General features: G+C 39.7%; 1 protein-coding gene and 1 long non-coding RNA gene across 3 annotated transcripts in view; one reads left to right on the top strand and one right to left on the bottom strand.

Moving 5' to 3' along the window:
• Positions 1 to 10,708: 10,708 nt before the first annotated feature.
• LOC122233633 lies at positions 10,709 to 12,993 on the bottom strand. Its single transcript, XR_006211283.1, has 3 exons — positions 12,418 to 12,993; positions 12,095 to 12,184; positions 10,709 to 10,846 (listed from the first exon to the last, which is right to left on the bottom strand). It is a non-coding gene; the product is annotated as an uncharacterized LOC122233633 (long non-coding RNA).
• Positions 12,994 to 13,316: 323 nt separating this feature from the next.
• Positions 13,317 to 17,937, top strand: part of SUZ12 (SUZ12 polycomb repressive complex 2 subunit) — a 45,710-nt gene continuing 41,089 nt past the window's right edge. For both annotated transcript variants that reach the window (XM_007076192.3, XM_042967487.1), the window contains exons 1-3: positions 13,317 to 13,602; positions 15,974 to 16,020; positions 16,108 to 16,172. In XM_007076192.3, the coding sequence (XP_007076254.3) occupies positions 13,332 to 13,602; positions 15,974 to 16,020; positions 16,108 to 16,172 (383 nt within the window). In that variant the 5' untranslated portion in view covers positions 13,317 to 13,331. The remainder of the gene's footprint in view (positions 13,603 to 15,973; positions 16,021 to 16,107; positions 16,173 to 17,937) is intronic.

Below are 17,937 nucleotides of genomic sequence, written 5' to 3' on the forward strand. Positions count from 1 at the left end.
TATTTGTATCCTGGGATCTGTAAATAATCCTAATCCTCTCAATCATTTTTTCTTTCACTTCTCCTTGCTCTTTTTATTGTCTGCAAATTTTCTCAACTCTATTTCTAAACTCTTCATCTTCTATTTTCCATTTTGTCTTCTAAATAATGGTGTGCTAGTAAATGTCTAACAAGCAGCTCTTAGAAGGGGAGGAAAAAGCCTTGTTTGCCCATTTCCGTAGTGTAAATACTTTCACCATGGCTGATTTGCAAGCTACCAAATGACATCACTGAATGCAGACTTGGAAGTGAGGCATGGTAGTGTATTAGTGTTTCTACCATATACACACCACAGACAAATAATCTCAAGAACATAGATAATATATGTAGGAGAGTAATTTGGAAGTGAGAAGTTTTTAGTACTTATTACTTTTGTTTTTAATATATTTAATTGTAGCTTTATATAATTGAACTTTTAATAATGACTGTGTTTAACAAATGGCTTGCAAAATTCCTGAAAAATCAACAATTGGTTTTTCCAAACTGGTAGGAGCCAGTTCCTGCAAACTACTGCTTCAAAGTAAAAAATCATGGTCCCTAACATAGTAAAATCAAATCAGAGTAATTTAAACACAGTTCTGATCACGTTACTTCCCTAAGTGAAACTCTTTGTTGTTTCTCTGCCTACTGAAAACCTCAACAGTTAACCCTCAATTCACATTCCACCTTTCCTACTTGTCTATTAAACAAATATTGATCAGGCATCTGCTATAAGCAAGGTTTTAACCAAGAGAGTGAGGATACCAGGATGAATAATATACATTTCCTTTCTTTGAGATACTCCCAGCGTAGGAGAAGAAAAACTTACATACTATTGAATGTGATAAGTACCGTAAAACACACACACACACACACACACACACACACACACACACACACACACCATGCACAAGTACTATAGGAATGCCTAGCAAATGACTAATTCAGCATGGGGGATCTGCCAAGGAAAAACTCAGTTTGTCTTTCCTTGTCTTTTAGGTCTACTAGTGGGTTGGGGTTTTTGTTTCGTTAAGCATTATATGCTTTCTCATCACAAGCCCTAAAGGTAAAAAAAAGAGTTCATTTTGAAGACTGCTAATCTCTCTCTCTTTAAAAAAAAATTTTTTTTAATGTTTATTTATTTTTGAGAGAGACAGAGACAGAATGTGACTGGGTTAGGGGCTGAGAGAGAGGGAGACACAGAATCTGAAGCAGGCTCCAGGCTCTGAGCTGTCAGCACAGAGCCCAACACGGGGCTCGAACTCACCAGCCATGAATGAGATCATGACCTGAGCTGAAGTGGGACACTCAACCGACTGAGCCACCCAGGCGCCCCTCTCTCTCTTTTTTTTTAAGTGAAAAGAGATGTCCTCAGAACAAACTGCTGGTTTATTCGGTTAAGGACAAAAATTTCAGAGTGAACCAACAAAGGATTTCTTTAAGCTATCAGTGTATGGGAAAGGTGGAAATATTAAAGTATATGCTGCTAAGTTTGTGAAGTATTTACAAATGTGAATGGAAGAAATGTCATGGAAATAATATGAAAAATAAATGGAAGTATTAGAGTATAAGGCAGTGGAAAAATATACTTGAAAGATATAATGAGCTATAGGCTAGACAGAAATCATATATTTCATGATTTCATAGGGTTAGTAATCATCAGAAGATCACAAAGATTTTTCTTTTTTCTTTTCTTTTCTCCAGGCCTCTAGAACCTATTATATTCAGGAGAGTGTTTCAGAGCCAAGGAGTCATATGTATAATCTCCAGTTATCTTCACAAATTGGATTCCTGGCCCTTGCTCACTAATAAACTTAGTCTCCTTTGAAGTATAAAATAGTTTCTTTACCATTCAGTTCACTTAACACAGCATTGGCTTTGTCCTACTTTTTACTTGTGCTTTCTGATTTGCTGCCAGAGTTTCAAAAATAAGTGATTTCTAGATCTGCAAATGTATACAAACAATTTATAGTTTCTGAGAATTTTTTAAATTTAAATCTAAGTTAACAAGATTTTTCTGACCCAAAATATTTTAAGCGATGATCCTATTTCAGAAGTGAGAATAAACGATCTAGTAGAATCTTTGAATTGTGCAGGGGCACCTGGGTGGCTCAGTCGCTTGAACATTTGACTTGGGCTGAGGTCATGATTTCATAGTCTGTGAGTTCCAGCCCCGAATCAGGCTCTCTGCTGTCAGCACAGAGCTCGCTTCAGATCCTCTGCGCCCCCCTCACTCTGCCCCTCCCCCAGCTCATGCTCTCTCTCTCACTCTCTCTCCCTCTCTCTCATTCTCAAAATTAAACATTAAAAAAAATTCTTCGAATTGTGTAGAGAAATAGGCCTGAAAAGTTGAAGTGACTTTTCTAAGGCTACATAGATGTTGGCTGAGCTAGGATTAGAGGACCTAGGTATCCTGGCTCATACTTTTCCTCAAAATACTTAAAATATTCACCTAAGGGCAAGCTCTGATGTCCACCAAGCAGTAGAGAAACAACTTTATGTCCATATGTTCATTCCTTTGTTGACTAGTTCAACCAAGATTTGTTGCATGCCTATTGAATAACAGGCTGTAGAGATGCACAGATGAAATAGGCATTAGCTAATAGGGTAGACAAGCACATATGCACTATTGGTAACTTATTCTATCTGGGAATATTGGGGGATATTTTCATGCGCAGAGATGACATCTGAGTTAAAGTGATGAATGTGTAGAACTTTGGTGAGGGAATGGCGGGGGGAGAGGCATTCCAAGCATATTAAGAAAGTACAAAAATGTTCATGGAATAATCCTGAACCTAGTATGACCCAGAGCAGGCAGTATGGGCAGGAATAGAAAGAAATGAGGTAAGAGGGTGGGAAGATTCTGATTTGCAAGGCCTTTACCTAAGAAATTGAGGATATTGGTTAACTTTGCAAAAGACGCTATCATGGTATTGTTTCCGTCAGGAATCAGTAGCTTAGGCATTCAAAAAAGTCTTCATGGCTTTCCAAACTACTTGTTATGTGCCATACTTTCCTCTGAAATACTCCTGAATTCACAGTGTCAGGAAACATCTAGCCCAGAATAAAACAAGTTCCCAACTTTATTTGGGAGTTTTATGGTGAACTCATTCTTTCTGTTCATGTTATATTCTGCTTTCCTTCTTCTATTCCAACACTTCAATAAAATTTCAAGATTTCTAAGTAATGAAAAGTAGCATCTTTTTTTTTTTTTTTTTTTTTGAGAGAGAGAGAGAGGGAGAGAGAGAGAGTAGGGTGGGAGGGGCAGTGGGAGAGGGAGAGAGAAACTTGAGCAGGCTCCATGCTCAGCACGGAGCCCATGCAGGGCTCCATCCCACAACCCGGAGATCATGATCCGGGCCAATTCGAGAGTGGCACGCTTAATCAACTGAGCCACCCAGGCGCCCCTGCGAAGTAGCTTCTAATGAGAAACAAACAAACAAACAAACAAACAAAAACCTCTCCTTTAATCGAGTATATAAGCAACATAATCACAACCATAAAAATATAGTTGCTAATACAATTTTCTGGGAGCCCTTAAAGACAGAAACCCAAAACATGACTCTTAAGATGGGGATTCATGTTTAAGTGAAGAGTAAGCCCCCAGTCTAGAGAGTGAGCTCTGCCAGTGAAGAAGAGACATCACTTTTAAGTAGACCTTCAACTCATTCGCTACCCCCATTGCCTCTTTCCCTCACCAGAGTTTGCTGGGAAGAGCTAGGAGCAATGCTGTGTTTCCTATAACTCAAGAATTTGGTTGTCATATATTTCTTCCCTGACATTTCAAGCTTCCTGGGAAAATGAAATTAGTTCTCACTAAAATATGGTAAATGCGTATGTAATTGTATTAACAACAACAACTGGGCCCCCTTGGAATAAGTGCTCAGGAAAGAGAGAGATTGAAAAGAATAGGACTACTCTCACTAACAACAGAGAAACAATGGGCACCTGGGTGGCTCAGTTGGTTTAGCATCTGACTCATGATTTCAGCTCAGGTCATGATTTTCACAGTGCATGAGTTCGAGCCCCACGTCAGGCTCCACACTGATTATGTAGAGCCTGCTTGGGATTCTTTCTCTCCCCCTTTGCTGCTCCTCCCCTGCACTCTCACGTGAGCTCTCTCTGTCACAATAAACTTAAAAAAGAAGTAACAAAGAAACAAGAAAGGATTGGAGTCAGAGACAGCAGTATGAACTCATGTTTATCAATATAGAGATGGATAGATACAGAAATAATTATAAATTTGTATGCATATAAGTATTAATTTACATACACATATTTCCTAGTTCTGTCCACTGAGAGCCTAGAAGCAATGACACCCCAGAGGCAATAAACGCACTTAACACCCACATCTTGGTTTCTGTATCATTTTATCATAATGAAAGGAACCAGGGCTCCTTGGAGAAATGGCTGATCTAGAACTGGGGTAGGGAATATATAAAATGAGACACGCTTCTCATAGTACAAGAAAGTAAGGAATTGCTAAAGGCAAAAAAACACCCACAATGATAGGGTCATGTCAAAGGGACAGAGGAATCAATTAAAAGATTTCCCAATGGCCAAAGAAAGAACATTATGAATAACAAAACAAATAATGTAGTATTAGATACATCAAATATCCAAGAACTCATACTGATACAAATAAATGATTGAATAAATAAAGAAATGAAGGAAAAGAGGAAAATCTCCTTACAAAAGAATTGGAAATAATTTACATAGATACTCCCCAAATAAGAAGGTGGAGCTTAATTCACCACCCAATCACTATCACCACACTTGAGTGTGGGCTACACTTGGGGACTTGCTTCCAGAATGCAAGGGAGCAAGGGAGACAAAGTGACTTTACAGTGGAAAAGCCTGTCAACTACTAAGTTGGTGGTGATTAAGGTTAACATTGTCAATGACAGTCATGTTGATAGGATGTACCCTGGATATGATGTGATGAGAATGGTACTTCACATCTGTCATTTTCCTCCCCCAAACCCATAACCCCACTCTTAGAAGAACACCAGACAAACCCAAATTGAGGAACATTCTACAAAATACCTGGGACCAGAACTCTTTAAAACTGTCAAGGTTTCTCAGACAAGGGAAGTCTGAGAAAGTGTCAGAGGTCACAGACCAGAGCGGACTAAGGAGATATGAGGATTAAAAGTAATGTGGTATCCTGGATGATAGATGGAGAGATAGGTAGACATAAACAGTAAACTTTTGCCCAACAGAAAATATGCATGTTATTTTACAGCCATGAAACATTTAAAGTAATGGACCATTCTAGGCCTTGAAAATAAATTCAGCAGATTCTCAAAAGCAGATATTATACAGCATTTTCCCCCTTACTATACTGCAACACAGAATAAAAGGTTGGTTAAAGAAATTATGGAACATTAAAAAAAAAAAACAGAAAGAAAGAAAAAGAAAAAAAGGCCTAACTTCTTTATTTTGTGATACACCTATCAGAATGCTCCTATCTTTTTGTACTTTCAGTATTTTTAAGGTATTTCTGCCATTTGTGAAAGAGGATTTTGAGATTCTTGCATGATGAGTGTGATACAAACTCTCCCTTTTATTTCCAATTCTAAATGTCGTGCAGTTCACGTTCTTACTGGGCACTCTTCGACATCATTTGACATGTTTTGAGCTGAATTTGTAATCCCCTTCTGTTATATCAGAGAAAGGATGACACGATTTTCCTTTTGTTTATTGATCATTCAGGAACCAAAAGGGGAATCCAAGCTACATAATTTTATAGAAAAGGGACAATAGTATGAATTTAACTTTGGTATAGCACAATGAAATTTCAGTGACTTTCTTAGAATTAAAGAACTATGATAATTTTAACAATAAGCTACATCATTGTTTCTTGGTTTTTCTCAATGTCTAAATTGATTTTTTAAAAATTCCTATCCCCCACTTCTGAAATTATCTCTTTAGAGCAATGTGTCTTACAAACACTGTATATCCTAACATCCAATGATGAAGAATTTTGTTTTCAGTGATTACAGTGAAAAACTACAAATGGACTTTGTTTTTGCTTGCCAAAAATAAAATTATAATGTTGAATATGATTTTCCAAATTACACATGACCCATCCTCAACTTTCAGAGATCATGGCCAAAAATCACTGACCTAAATCAAACCTTAATTTTCTATTTGAGGAAACTAAGATCAGAGAAGTTAAATAACTTTCTCAAACTCACACTGTGAATTAATGATTAAGTCAAGACTTGATTATAGTACACTACAATGTTCTATCTCCTAAGATTGTTGCAAAGGGGAACTTGAGGATAAAATAGGTTTCAAAAATAGAAATAGAGCCAGAAGCGTTTCTCTCCTGTTAAGAGAATTCTCTTCAAAGAGAACTCTTCTTTCTTTCTGAAGAAAGCCCGACCAAATAAAAATTCCTTGGCCTCTGTGTGTTAATTTGATCCTTATAAACTGAAAGTTAATTTAGAAACTTAGGGACGCCTGGGTGGCTTGGTCGGTTAAGCGTCCGACTTCAGCTTAGGTCACGATCTCACGGTCCGTGGGTTCGAGCCCCACATCGGGCTCTGTGCTGACAGCTCAGAGCCTGGAGCCTGTTTCAGATTCTGTGTCTCCCTCTCTCTGTGACCTCCCCCGTTCATGCTCTGTCTCTGTCTCAAAAATAAATAAACGTTAAAAAAAATAATAAAAAAAATAAAAGAAACTTAATTTATCTCGATATAAAGTAAAAGTCCTAGAAGTCCTACTCCTCCAACCGTTCCTCCTCTTCGAGTGCCTGTATGATAGAAAGTGGTTACAGAATTCTGAATTCTGTTGTTGAATGCTTTTGTAATCTCAAGGAATTTCTTCCAAGCACATAGAGTACAAACTCTCCTACTAGTGACAACATATAAGCCCTTGTTCTATCAAAAACAGCTGCTAAATCATTCTGTGGCCTCGTCAGTACATCTCTTATTCAGGCTCAGTCATGAAGGTGGCAACCTTCTAAAACTAGTCACATGAGTAAGTTGTCAGAATCTTCCGTGCCAAAAATTATTGCGAGTGCTAATAAGTACAGGCAATGTGGAATGACAATGCCTTTCAATGGATTCACAGCAAATTTCAAATGCTACAGGGTCCTAGGAAAAATCTTCCTGCAGACTGAAATTAAGAGATAGGAAGCCATCAGTATGAAGAAAAAAATAGTAGTTCGACCAGGAATAACAGCAACATTTCACCAGAAACTAGTTCCACTGAGTAGTGTAAGCAGAAGTAAAATCTTGCATAGAGTAAGGTGGGTAAAGGCATTTCTCGTGTGAGGTACGTGAAACATCTCAAAGAACACGGAATTTCTAGGCTAGGAGACAACTCTTCCACAAATAGATTCTCTCTCAACATGTACTTAACCTCTGGTATGATCTTGGCAAATTACTTTAAATTCTGGGATTCCATTTCCTCAGGTGTAGGAAGAGGCTTAAACTAGATACTAAGTTTCCTCTAGCTATAAGTGTGTCTTCATATAACTAAGTTTCTAAACAGTAACTGCTAAATAATATCCTTCAGACAAAAGTCACATCACGGAAATAAGAACGGTAGTTGCAATAAAAACTAACTAGAAATTAAGGCTCCCTTTTATCTCGTAATTTGTTCTGATTCACAGTAATTAGTAATGGTGAAAAGATGAATTTATACTTTCAATGGAAATGCAGACTACAGTAGTATTACGGAAGTGGTTATAATACCTGGTTATACTGACCTGATTTATCAAGGACAGCTACACAGCAATGCCCTTTTTTCCTCAGAAAATAAAGAAAACATTTTGGAAACAATAAGCTCACACACAGATTAAGAGGGAACAACAGCAAGACTAATTTTTTTTTTTTTCCTGAGCAGAGCATGCCTAAGAGATACACAGATTGATTCTTTCATCTATATTTCATGACTATGAAATGAAATAGTCATTATTCTTATCATAGGTGTGTTTTTAGTGCTGTTGATTTTGGAGGTGAGTATAGCCCAGGATATATTATTAGTGCCACTTTAACTCATTGTCTCTCATTACCAGACTTGGGAAGGTAAAAAACACATCGTGTGGTGTTTTCAAAACAAATTTGTTTAGTAACTACAACCACTTATCTTCAAACAAATTTTCAAACAGATAAAATCAGAGTAGCTGCCTGCGGGTGCAGACCCCACCATTTTGCAGCCTTGTCTTTTCCCTGGGGTAGCTTTTGAAATCCTGGGGCTTTCAACACGACAGCCTAGATACCTTTGTTGTACTGGAAAACACGTGGGGTTTTGAGTCTCCTGTAACTGGGCTCAAATCTCAGCTGACCCTCTTACAAGCTGTGGGAGGATGAGTTAATCTCTTTGAGATTGAGTTACGTGTATGTGAGGTCACCGATAGCAACTAAAATTACAGCTTATGATTGTTGTATGGATAGGATGTCCAATAAATATCAGTTCGCTTGTGCTTTTGTTTAAAATTAAACATGAAACACTGATCCCACAGTGAAACACACACACACACACACACACACACACACACACACACACACACAAACAGGGGTAATAGCTGTCTCCAGATGTAGGCCTCCCAAAAATTCAGGTTTAGATATTTCCAATTTGTCTCAGGTGTTTTTTCATCCCTCAGGTTATTAGTATCAAGTTTCTTCTTGTCCCAGGGGTTCTAACGATGGCCTACTACATCCTTATTATATCTAGTTAACTCCAGATAAACACACACATTCAAATCAGCGGTTTGTTACAAACACTCCATAGTACGCAGTAAATGTTCCATGGTTCCCCTGTTTTTCTTTTCTCAACAAAAGAAACAAAAAAAGTAACTTTTGACTTTAAATTTCAAATAGAACTGTTAAAATGATTCCTTTACGCTCTTATTAGGAAGGCTATTGCTATTCTTAAGGGGAGGCCATTCCTTTAAGTCAAATTTGATTATATTTCTCTAAGAACTTATTAGCAAATATAAAGTTTTAGTCTCCTTAAAGCAAGATTAAAACAAATTTTTTTTTCTGATATAGCATTTGTTGGCTTGTTTCAATAGTCTCAGCACTTAGTTAAGGTGATAGGAGTGGACTGAGGGTAGAAAGACACTGTACAATTTAAAAAGGAAAACTGAGGGGTGCCTGGGTAGCTCAGTAAGCGAAGTGTCCAACTTCAGCTCAGATCATGATCTCGTAATTTGTGAGTTCACGCCCCGCGTCAGGCTCTGTGCTGATGATAGCTGAGACCCTGGAGCCTGCTTCGGATCCTGTATCTCCCTCTCTCTCTGCCCTTCTGCTCACGCTCTGTGCCTGTCTTTCAAAAAATAAGCGTTAAAAAAAATTTTTAATGGAAAACTGATAGGTTTTGTCGGCAAATGCATTCAATGCTGATGATTATTTATCTCAGTATTTCAGAGGTAATATTTACTGATCTTTCTTGACCTAGAAATGACATGTTCAGCATCTTATATCTCTAAAACTCTCCAGTTTCATGGCATGATGGTCAAGAGTGAGGGCTCTGGAAACTGTCTGGGTTAGAATACTAGCTCCATTACAAATTTTGCTGTTGTTTCCTCATCTATGAAATGGGGATAATAATAATTACCTACCTCAGAGAGTTGGTATAAGGATTGAATGTGTTAAAAATGTTAAAAACTTAAAATACTGGGGTGTCTGGATAGGTCAGGTGGTACAGCAGGCAACTCTTGATCTCAGGGTTGTGAGTTTGAGACCCATGTTGGGTGTACAGATTACTTAAAAATAAAATCTTTAAAAAAAATTTAAAAAATTTTAATTGGAGCGCCTGGCTGGCTCTGTTGGTTAAGTGACCAACTCTTCTTTTTTTTTTTAATTTTTTCTTTTGGTTATTTATTTTTGAGCGCAAGTGGGGAAAGGGCAGAGAGAAGGAGAGAGAATCCAAAGCAGGTTCCAGGCTGTGAGCTGTCAGCACAGAGACTGACCTGGGGCTCGAACTTACAAACTGTGAGATCATGACCTGAGCTGAAGTCGGCCGTTTAATGGACTGAGCCACCCAGGCACCCCAAGTGACTTTGATCTCAGCTTAGGACTTGATCTCAGGGTTGTGAGTTCAAGCCCCATGTTGGACTTCATGCACTGGGCATGAAGCCCACTTAAAAAACAAACAAACAAACAAACAAACAAACAAAACCTTAAAATACTGCCTGTCATTGGCACCGGTAATCATTATTGTTACTTATACTTGTGCACTGGTATCCATCCTTATTCACCAAAACTCATTAGATGAGTTCCTATTCTATGCCAGGCATAACGGTAGACATTATCTATCTAAGTTACTAAGACAAATCACCCATCATCCCTGCACCCAAGAGGTTACAGCAAAGTAAAAAGAAAAAGATTTGGCGCTATAACATACGGGTTGCTAATAATTTGAATCAGATTCGAGGAGTCCCTAAATGAAGTGAGCATTTCCTTCAACTACTCATAACAGTGATAAATCACAGTAGTGTTAGCAGTGCCTGTGGCTTTGTTTCCAGGAGAAATTACAGATATTTCCGTATCACATTACGGTTCTTGCAGGTATCTCAAAATATTATTTGCTGTCATCATTACTTTGAAAGTTATCAGATTGAACTGCTACTAGATCTTATTTAGTGCCTTCAGAAAGAGGCATGACAAGTTTCCAAAACAGTTGCCACCCCAAACTTAGAAATAACAACACAAAATAAGTAAGCTGGCCGCAGAAACAACCAACCGCGTGATGATTTCTAAATAGTTATGCCTATGGAACAAAATGTGATTATGCAGACTGTAAAAGACAACTCATCAGTTAACTCTACCTTGTCCAAGGTAATACGATTTTTTCAGTGTTCCACATGTATTCTAGACAAAGAATACAAAAAGGGAGAATCTGTTACTATGCCTCTTCTACTGTACATCAAAACCATGCCCATGCCTAGCCAAGAATGCTACCTAACATGGAGTTCTTATGGGAAATACCCTTTAAGAACATCCCAGCTCCCTTAGCTCCATTTCTCTGTTCATCAAACACTGATGACAGCCTGTGCCTTGCTCTTTTTCTTTGATCATACCTGCCCCCCACACTGCCCTGCAAAGGAAAAACCCTGTATAAATAATGGATTGCTTACAGGTTATGTTTACTGCCAATAAATTGGCATTCTAGTTTTTTTTTTTTAATTTTTTTAACGTTTATTTATTTTTGAGACAGAGAGAGACAGAGCATGAATGGGGGAGGGTCAGAGAGAGGGAGACACAGAATCCGAAACAGGCTCCAGGCTCTGAGCTGTCAGCACAGAGCCTGACGCGGGGCTTGAACTCACAGACCGTGAGATCATGACCTGAGCCGAAGTCGGCTGCTCAACCGACTGAGCCACCCAGGCGCCCCGGCATTCTAGTTTTTAACTTGATATTTTGTGATTTGCCTAGTGTGATTTAACTCTCCAAACCCCGACCGAATGATGAAGCCTCATTTTCTAACCGGGCAAAGTTAAAGACAAGCAGTTTATCAACATCTAAAACCCCAATCTCAAATTGTGGGGTGGCATCAATCAGAAAAGACTTATTTCAGAAATCTAAAAAAAGAAGAAAAAAACCCCTCTTTTTGTGGAAGGGGGGAGTTTTTCCAGAGAGCACAGAGCAGTATAAGAAATGAGAGCATTCTGAACTTTTTATCTGACTAAAAATACAGGCTGTACTTATGTATCAGCAACAGGTATGTCTTATTTCAGATGCGTTCCTGAAATGCCGTATTTTATATTAAACACACCATTTGTAGAGCTCATTTTCTTAGGTAGCAAATGCTTGGATTAAAATCAGTACTTCAGATGTTTGAATAACTGTTCCAAAGACACTAGTTTTGTAAACAGCTTTGAACCATTCCAAAGATACAGTGTTTGCAGTTGCCTTTTGCGAAGGTCCCCAAGCAACCATGTGAAAGTGTGAAAGTATTGTTATAGGAAGTATGAAATGGTTCTGTGCTTAGAGATTGGGATATTTGAAGATAATGTTTCGTTTTAATGTAATGCAAGATCACAGTATTTGAACTGGAGGAACATCTCAGACATCACCTTGTCCCAGCTGAAATTCAAATCTTGGAGAAGGTTAGCTCACCTCCAAACCGGTCTGTACGAGCCGACTAAGTCGGGCCTATGCATCTGTCTTTTTAGCAGGACCGGCAAAACCACGGATTCCTTCGAGTTTCTGAGCGCAAAACGAGCAGGTTCCCAACAAGGTTATACATACTTTTAAGAAATCGTTCAGTTTGTCTCTGCCCACTCCTATGATGCCTGGCGGGGCTGAGTGGGGAGAGGGGTGGAGTGGGGGGGGGGCGGGAGGATGGAGTGGGGGTGGGATCAGGTATCTACGTTTGGCTTCCGACACGTTGAGAAACCACGACTTTCTCAGCAACGATCCTGAAGCTTCAAAGCACCTACCAAAAATAGTTTTCCTCATTTCATAGGTGATTCCTGTTACATAGAAGTCACTCCCTTTGGTGGAGCCCGGTCGCGTCCGAGAGCGGCAGCCACAACACCCTGGTTGCCCCCAGTCCTCTCAAGGGCTTTGCTGGGTGGGACTCGGCCTTGGGTGGCAAGGGGCACGTGGTGGCGAGGGGACAGGAGACGCGCGATCCACGCCCTGGGCGCCCCTCTGACGAGAAACGACCCACCCAACCCCTAGCCAGGCCCCTTCCTGTGAAGTTAGAGACTCGATGATCTGTAATGGATCTCGGTTCATTTAACAGGCCCCTCGCCCCCAGTTCCTCAGAGGCCCGCCTCTCTTCAGGGGTCTTGTACCCCCCTGGGGGCGGTGACTGACGACGCTCAGAAGGCGAGAAACGGCTCCCTAAGCCGTTCGCTGGGTCCCTCTCTCCCCACAATGCACCGGGGCCAGCAGGAAGGCCGCTCCGACCCCTAATTTTCCCGCGAATTCAGTTCAAAGAGGCGGCCGGGCCCGCGATCGGCAGCGCGCACGGGCCAACCAAGCCGCGCCTCCGCGAGAAGCGCCTCCGCGTGACTGACGGGAGAATCCGCGGGCCAACGGGCTGGGCGGCCGGGCGGCGCGCGCTCCCGCCGGCCAATCGGGGCGCCGGGCGGGGGAAGTGGGCGGAGCGAGGCCAGGCTAGGGTGAGCGGCCTCCCGAGCGGAGCGGGGCTCTCAGGAGGAGACACTTTTTTTTTCCTCCCTCCTTCCCTCCTCTCCTCCTCCCTTCCCTTCCCCTCTCCTCCCCTCTCTCCTCCTTCCCCCCTCGGTCCGCCGGAGCCTGCTGGGGCGAGCGGTTGGTATTGCAGGCGCTTACTCTCCGGGGCCGCCCGGCGGGTAGCTGGCGGGGGGAGGAGGCAGGAACCGCGATGGCGCCTCAGAAGCACGGCGGTGGGGGAGGGGGCGGCTCGGGGCCCAGCGCGGGGTCCGGGGGAGGCGGCTTCGGGGGTTCGGCGGCGGTGGTGGCGGCGACGGCGTCGGGCGGCAAATCCGGCGGCGGGGGCTGTGGAGGCGGCGGCAGTTACTCGGCCTCCTCCTCCTCCGCGGCGGCAGCGGCGGGGGCCGCGGTGTTACCGGTGAAGAAGCCGAAAATGGAGCACGTCCAGGCTGACCACGAGCTTTTCCTCCAGGCCTTTGAGAGTGAGTGTGTTTGAGGCTTTGAGGGCAGGAATACCCCCTCGTCCAGCATTAGGAGGCCGGGACGCTCGTGCTGGGGCCCCCTGCCTCTCCGGGACTCGACTTGATTTGGGAGTGGAGGGAGAAATTTGAGGGGGCTGTTCCCACTTCAGGGATTACGGCCAAGGGGGCCCGAAGTCTAGGGCCTTCGGGGGAGGTGGAATAGGGGGTGCAGGTGAGGTTCTTGACTCCCCGAAGATTTACACAAGAGGTTGGGCAGTGTGGCCCCACGTTAAGAGCAGGTTTCTTTTAGATGAGGAGGTTACAGTTGGACGGAGGATGCAGTCAGATCCCGAGACTAGTTCTTGCTTTCTTTCATGTCTTTTTTACTCTGGAAGTACAAGGGGTTTGTAGGTTGTAGGTTTTGAGGAGCAAAATGAAGCCTGTGAAGGGATGAGTTGCAGTGAAAGCGACCAAATTGTCATTTGTCTGAAATGCTTTCGCACTAACTTGGTGCTGCATGTTAACATGGCACCTTTTGGTGCTTTTAACCTTTCAAATCTATCCACCCATTTCATGGGTACGTAAACTGAGTCAGGTAGTGTTTTAAGCATCGCATCTTGCGGCGACCTCGGAATGCTGCCGGTTGTACTTGTCTTAATTCCGTAACATTTTCTTATGTCAATTTCGGCTTTTATGGTCTTGTTGAAAGGGCAAAAGCTATGACATGATTTGGGAAGGCAGGCAAGGTTATCTGGGAATAAAACAATAGAATTTATTAAAAACATGATTGTAAATAATCTCAATTGTCCTTTAGTGAGTATTATACTCTGTTTTCCTTTTTTGCTTTTGTGTACATTTTACAATTCGGACGATCGCTAATAGCTAAATAAGAGAAACTTGAATAAACTCGGCTTTACCGCGGAATGTCTTTATTTACGATTTTACCGTGGCATATGTTAAGGCCATGGTATCAGCTGTGCTTGAAAAGACGTATTACATTGTTTAATGCCCTTCTTTCATTCTCTCTGATTAGTGCCTCATGAAATTCTAATTGGAATTTAATACAAGGAATTTCAGTTTTTATTGAAACGAATATTGAACCTGCTTGAGGGAGATTCACATTTCTTTTGCTTAATCTGCTTTGAAAATTCTGGAGACGCTTTAAATTGGAAAAATGATAGAGCATTGAAGGGCAGTGATGACAATAAACATACATGTTTGTACTCCTTCTAAAATATCTCTCTTTTTCGTTTATTTGCCTCTAAAATTAAACTACCTGAAGATTAAGTGGACATTTAAACAGTTCCTTCTAAATGTTAAGAGAAGACAAATCTGCCAAGAAAGTTTTAGCTGTCTTGCTTTCTGATGAGTCTACGTTGGGAGGAGCAAACTGTCATTAAGGGCTAGATTTTGTCACACAACAGCTTGATTCTTCTGTAACGTTGATCTTAATTTCAGAGAGGTTGGAATGCTTTGATGTATTTACTGATATAGTCAGTCATCTTTAGTTTGTTTTGATACTCCTTTATTAAAGGAAGTGTGAAACTAATAGATCATTAATGTAACTGGTATTTTTGTATACAGTTCCTTTTTATCTATAAAGGCAAACTGATTTTAACTAAATAGCATTAAAAAGTCTAGGAATCTCAATTAATTAAATATGTTTTGAGGTGGTATTTACATATTGGGATAATATTTACATTGAACAAAATGGATACAAACTTGAAGTATAACTAAATATTCATTGGAAATTTCAGCTACAATTTGAGTCATTTTTTTCCCATTATTGACAGACTTTCTATCTGTATTAGGACATCTAGGAAACAGTTGTATTCTGTTTTGGTTTACTACAAATTTTCTAAAAGACCAGTTAAAAAATGAAAATTTCATTTTGCTGTTTGTTATCAATAAGTTCTTTTGTTGAATCCCAGCTACCTCATTTCAGCTACTTTTAAAAAGTAGCTACCTTAGAAATGCAAGGCTTAAGCACAAGATTGTAGAGAACCTTAAATTTAAAATAAATGTAGAGGGGTACCTGGGTGGCTCAGGCGGTTAAACATCCAAGTCATCATCTCAAGGTTGGTGAGATCTGCGTGGGGCCCTTCATAAACAGCACAGAGTCTGCTTGGGATTCTCTCTCTGCCCCTCCCCCCTCACTCTCTCTCAAAATAAACATTAAAATAAAATAAAATAAATGTAGGTGAGTTTTGTGAATATATGCCGTAGATTGAATGTCTTTTGGTTTTATTGTGCATACATATTTTCTTGATGTCAAGATATTTAGTACATGATTTTCGTACAGGTGATTGATTGGTTTACATTGGTTACAACACTGGCTAGATTGGTTATTTTCTTGAGAACTTAAATAATCCTTTTGTTTCCTGTTACCTAGAACCAACACAGATCTATAGATTTCTTCGAACTCGAAATCTTATAGCTGTAAGTAATCAATACAATTAATGAATATTATTTTTTACTAAAAATTTCACCTATTTAATTTTAATATTTTTAAAACTTTTTTTATAGCCAATATTTTTGCACAGGACTCTTACTTACATGTCTCATCGAAACTCCAGAACAAACATAAAAAGGTACATTTTATGAATTTTATTTCTAGTTGATCAAACGATGTTAAAGTTTTGTATTAAAGTACTATTTCTAATTAAAGATTAAATATGAAAACTGAGGTAAAAGAGTGATTGAATTGATTGCCAACTGATTTTTAATAAGTACATTTTTATAAATCCCAGTTTATTACCAAAGTTTTTCCTAATAGAAATGATTTAGTAGTGAAGTATATGAAGTAATTTTACTGATTCATATTTTTCCTTTGTGCTAAGAGTTTTTTCAAGTTTGATAGAAGTTGAGGATTTAAATATTAAAGGGCTCAGGGGAACTATCTTCGATACATAAAATTAAGTTAATTTTTAAGTATTTCTTATATGTTCTAACAATAAAGAATTTGCTTCCATAATGATAGGTTCAGAAAGTCTCATTTTATACCTTTGATGGTGGTCTTTGTAAAAGAGGAAATATTTTTGAAGTCACTACATTGAATGTCCTTAAAAAACAATAAGTCTTAATTATCTAGTCTTCAGGTAGAGTCTGGAGGTGTTGATCAGAGCTTATTTTTGTTTATAACATGTGATATTTAACTATATGTAATTATGGAATGCTAGTTTCTTATCCTGTGTGCAAGATTATTGAGCACATCAAGTGAACAGTTTTAAGTTTAAAGGAGAGATCTTGTATTAAGCATTTGGTAGTTGTTAGTTGTTAGTCTTGACTCACTAAAACCATTGAGTTATCCCAATAGACTTTGAAACCAAACTCCTTTGGAGGCTCATACTGGTTACTAAGTAAGCATCATGTTTCAATAGCAAGACTTGGTTTATCTTTGTAGATCTACCTGTGTGTATTTTGAAGGATGGAAATGTTAAAACTATTTGTCTTCTGGTAATCTTTTCTGAACAGAGAGCGTGGGAGCGATTATGCACTTGTGCGCATTACATTTAATAGGTGAAGCTTGCCAAGAGCCTAAATAACTAGGAAGAAGGTGATGGATTAGGCAACAGAATTAAATTTGCCAGCTTTTTGTCTGTCTATGCAATTATTTGATCTATGACAGAGTTCAGCAGACTTTTTCTATGAAGGACCAGTTAGTAAATGTTTTAGGCTTTGTGGTCCATGAGGCAGAATTGAGGTTATTAAGTAGAATGTAGGTGGGTACTTACACAAAAAGAGAGGTAACAAATGGCTGCAAATTTTTTATTGATGAGATTTAAAATGTAATAACTCAGTACAATGTTTTGTAATATGGGCCTACTAGTGAGAAATGTGAGATTCTTTATTTTTGTGGCTTGGGAGGAGATAACATTCTCCTTAATTGGGGTTTAGAATTCTCTGTCAAATCAGTCACAAATATTTATCCATAAAAATCATTCTTAGCTCGTGGGCTGTGCATAGACAGATAGTAAGCTGGATTTGGCCTATGGTCCGTAGTGTGCTGACCGCTGATTTAGTCTATAAAACTAGGAGAATTTGATTAAGCAGTTAACTTTTACTCTGGTATTTTTAATATGGAAGATTAATTGAGTTATCGTTTAGGTTGCTGCCTGATTTTAATTTTAAAGTGATTAAGTTTTTTAGGGACACCTGGCTGACTCAGTAGAGCATGTAACTCCTGATCTTGTTGTGGGGGGGGGTATAAGTTTGAGCCCCACGTTGGGTGTAGAGATTACTAAAAAATAAAATCTTTTAAAGATTTTTTTTCAAAATAAGTGAGTTAATCCATAAATAAATACAAAATATGTTTAAAATCTAACCCCATTTTCTTGTCATATTTGTTAATGGACT

The sequence above is a fragment of the Panthera tigris genome, chromosome E1 (genome assembly GCF_018350195.1).
Source record: "Panthera tigris isolate Pti1 chromosome E1, P.tigris_Pti1_mat1.1, whole genome shotgun sequence".
Taxonomy (NCBI): domain Eukaryota; kingdom Metazoa; phylum Chordata; class Mammalia; order Carnivora; family Felidae; genus Panthera; species Panthera tigris.